General features: G+C 40.9%; 1 protein-coding gene across 3 annotated transcripts in view; it reads left to right on the top strand.

Moving 5' to 3' along the window:
• Nucleotides 1-3529, top strand: part of DYM (dymeclin) — a 386034-nt gene that overhangs the window by 321005 nt on the left and 61500 nt on the right. For all 3 annotated transcript variants that reach the window (XM_082355413.1, XM_082355415.1, XM_082355414.1), the window contains exon 16: nucleotides 850-963. In XM_082355413.1, coding sequence (XP_082211539.1) covers nucleotides 850-963 — 114 coding nt within the window. The remainder of the gene's footprint in view (nucleotides 1-849; nucleotides 964-3529) is intronic.

A 3529-nucleotide genomic window follows, 5' to 3' on the forward strand; every position in this document is an offset into this window, starting at 1 on the left:
AAATCTAGAAAAATGTTTGGAAATGACTCTTAGTTAACTTAAAATAATTTACCTATAAAATAGAAAACATGTAAATGGAAATACTCAACTTTTTAAGAAACATAAATTTTTATATTTTTGCAGGCATCTCTGACTATAAACACTTGTCTGTAGTGTATAGTCTCTTGAATAAAAAGTGACTTACGGTCTTCTTGATTTATTAACATTGTGGTTTTTAAGTGATTTCCTAAAAAATGATGACAGTCTTTTAGTTTTTAATGACAAGTGTTAAGAGACAGTGTTATTTCCAAATGTTACCGTGTTAGCACCTTGCTACATAGTTCAGGCTGTGCTGTGACATGAAACAAAAAAATTACAGCATGCTGTTGATTATCCCTGGTGCTCAGAGGTAAGAGTGTTGTGGATAAATTAAATTGATAAATAATCCCCAAAACATCATTTTAGCCATTAGCTTCAAATTTCTTTCTTATTAAGACTTTTTCTGGACAACTACTATTAAGCCTCAATATTAACAGATATTAAGCTTTAGCTTTCTCTTCCTACCTTCTGATGGGTGCTGCTCTCTAAATGAAATATGAATGCAAGGTGAGGCAGCACAAGAAAGTGCAGAATTCAGGAGCCTGCGTAATTCACAGAATGGATAACCAACCCTGAATATTCAGGGGTTGGCTCTGATTCAGCCATCAAACCCTTTATACAGAGGACTGATTTAGGAGAGCTAGTGAATTAAAAGCCAGGTCACTCGAAGAAATGGAACGATGATCCTTTGACTACCATGTGAGAAAGGCATCTACTGAAAATACCTCTCATACATCTACTTGTTTAAAAAAATAACACTTTACATTCCAGGTGATCACCTTCTTTAGCTCGAGGTTGCTACAAGCTGGAGCTGAGCTGTCAGTGGAACGGGTCCTGGAAATCATCAAGCAAGGGGTCGTCGCACTGCCCAAGGACAGGCTGAAGGTAAGACTGGGGGAAGAAACATACTGTTGTATCACTTGATGTAAATATTAGTGTCTGAGTGAGCTCTATTCAGAATCATACCACTTACCCAGCACTTGCGCTGGAAAAGGCTCTCTAAACTTGCCCTGCCTACTCTACTGTATACTGACACACAGAACTGTGGTGAAGGATTCTGACAGTTTTCCAGAAGAAATAGCAAAAGGACTGTCTTCACACCACTGCATATCCTATGAGTAACCACTGTATATACTATGAGTAATTCATATATATACTATGAATAAAGGAGCACCTTATTTTTTTAACCCAGTGAAATAAATACAGTCCTGTTAAGTATCATCAAGGGTTGATGGGAAGGTGGTGGTGGTGGTGATGGCGATGATGATCACTACAGCAGTAGCTAATATTTACATAATGTTTACTCAGTGCTTTTGGGAGGTTCTGAGTGTCTTACATATATTAACCCAATCAATCCTCACAACAGCCCTTTGATGGTAAGTAGTATTATCATCCTAATTTTCAGATGAGGAATCTGGTGCACAGAGAGGTTAAGTAATTAACCCAAAGCCATATAATTAGAAAATAAGGAAACTAGGAGATTCATACCCAGGCCATCTGGCTCCAAAGTCCATGCTCATAATCACCACGCTATTTACTGTGTGCCTGGGAGTAGCTATAGAAGAGGATCATTTCATGGAAGAGGTAGGGGAAATATTGTATTTTGAGGAGGCATTTACATTTGTGTGTTAGATATGTTCCTGAAGTGATCTCATGATGTAAAACTCATACTTCAAGACTAATTTTCCCATAGGAAAATATGTAAGGGGGATATTTGGGGGAAGATGCGTGAATGTACAGCCTTGCCGCCTATTTTTACCTTAATACTTCTTTTAATTTTTTTCCTTCATTGCCTCTCAGTTTTTTAGAGTGCTCTTTCCTAAATGAACAGCACACAGGGTGTCATAGTGAATGTTTGGCCTTCTTGATAGTGTTTTATCACAACTAGCTTCTGTTCCAAAGTTACCATTTGGGGGGCTCTGTTTTTCAGCACTATCACTAGAACCGCCGCTTAATGAACATTGTAGGATATGAAAATATTTTCAGTTATAATAACAGAGTTTATAAAGCAGCAGCACATTAGTCATAATCACTCGCAGAAGTTCCACTGTCCGTACACAGCCGTGCAGTTCACGCAGTGCTGAGCGAAGGAGGGGTTTCTGCTTATCAGCTAAAATGGCACCACCATGTGGCAAGAGCATAAAACCTGATTACGGTTCACCAGACCCTCCAGCTTTGACTTTACTCTCTTCTCCTGACAATTCCTGAAGTGTAGAGAATTCATATTATTTCCTTTCTTACCTAAAGTAAGACATCTGAGGTCTTTCGGGTTTTTTCTCACTGTTTCAAATTTATTTGAACTCTGTTCAAATAACCATGTTAACCAGTAGGAAGTGGTGGATCGTGGTGTTTAAGCTAAGTCAAGAAAGAAGTGGAACTATCAAGAAACCATAAGGAAAGGGTAATGCAGAGGAGTCAAGGGAAGGGAGATTTTGATGAGATCAAAGAACCAGCATAGTAGAAGAAATGGAAATTGTGATTAGAGAGCAGTATATTTAGACCAGAGATGTTCAAAAGGAGCAGATCGCCATGACAACACGATCTGGATTCGGCCATGAGTGGGGGACTGAAATGATGCAGATGTGAATGAAAGTCAGTGTGACTGAGCCAGTTAATGAATTGGAAGCCAAGGATGGGCCATACACATGGGCATCATAGGCACCCAGGATGATAAGCCATGGGCGGAAAGAAAGACTGAGCCAGATGCTATAGAAAATGAGAGAGAGGCCTAAGAGTCAGTAGGTGGCAGCTATAAGGAGGAGAAGAAGCTGGTACCAGCCTCATATGAACAGAGCTTTGTACTTAAGGGTAGAAGGATAATAGCCAAGCAACAACAGTGAAAGCAAAGAAGACACCAACTGCACCTCCAGACCCTGAAGGCTGGGGAGTGTGAAAGAACAAGCAGCTTTTACTTCCAAAGGCTCCAGGGGTTTGGGAGTCCTGAGGGGTGAACCAAGTTTCAGTTAAAGAGGTGGTGCGTAGAGAAGAGTCAGTGCAGGGACTGGGAGTGTAGGGATACATCCTAACCGTGAAATTGGGGTTTGAAAAGGCAGTGTAGGGTATGGGAGGCAGGGAAGTAATAGGAGGCTGGACCGGGGGAGAGAAAGCACAAAGAGGAATGGGGACGAAAGTACAAAAGAAGATGGCAATGACCAATGATGAGGACGTACGACATTAGGTTTACGCTTTCCACAAGGTTCCATCAACACTGAGCAAGTCTTTCTCAAGCATCTGCTCTGTGACAGTGTTGCTGTAAGTGCTTGGGCACATAGTGAGCCAAGATCCCTGCCCTTTCAGGGCTCATAGTCTAGCAGGAGGAAACAGACAATGAACAATCAGCGTAACATAGTAAGTAACAAAATGATCTAGGGCACTAGGATGTGATAAATGCTCTGGAAAATACAGAAAAGGTAGAGCAGCTTGAGGGGGTCTGGGAGTATCCGTGAGGATG

Source organism: Balaenoptera borealis (genome assembly GCF_965194805.1).
Source record: "Balaenoptera borealis genome assembly, chromosome: 14".
Lineage (NCBI taxonomy): Eukaryota > Metazoa > Chordata > Mammalia > Artiodactyla > Balaenopteridae > Balaenoptera > Balaenoptera borealis.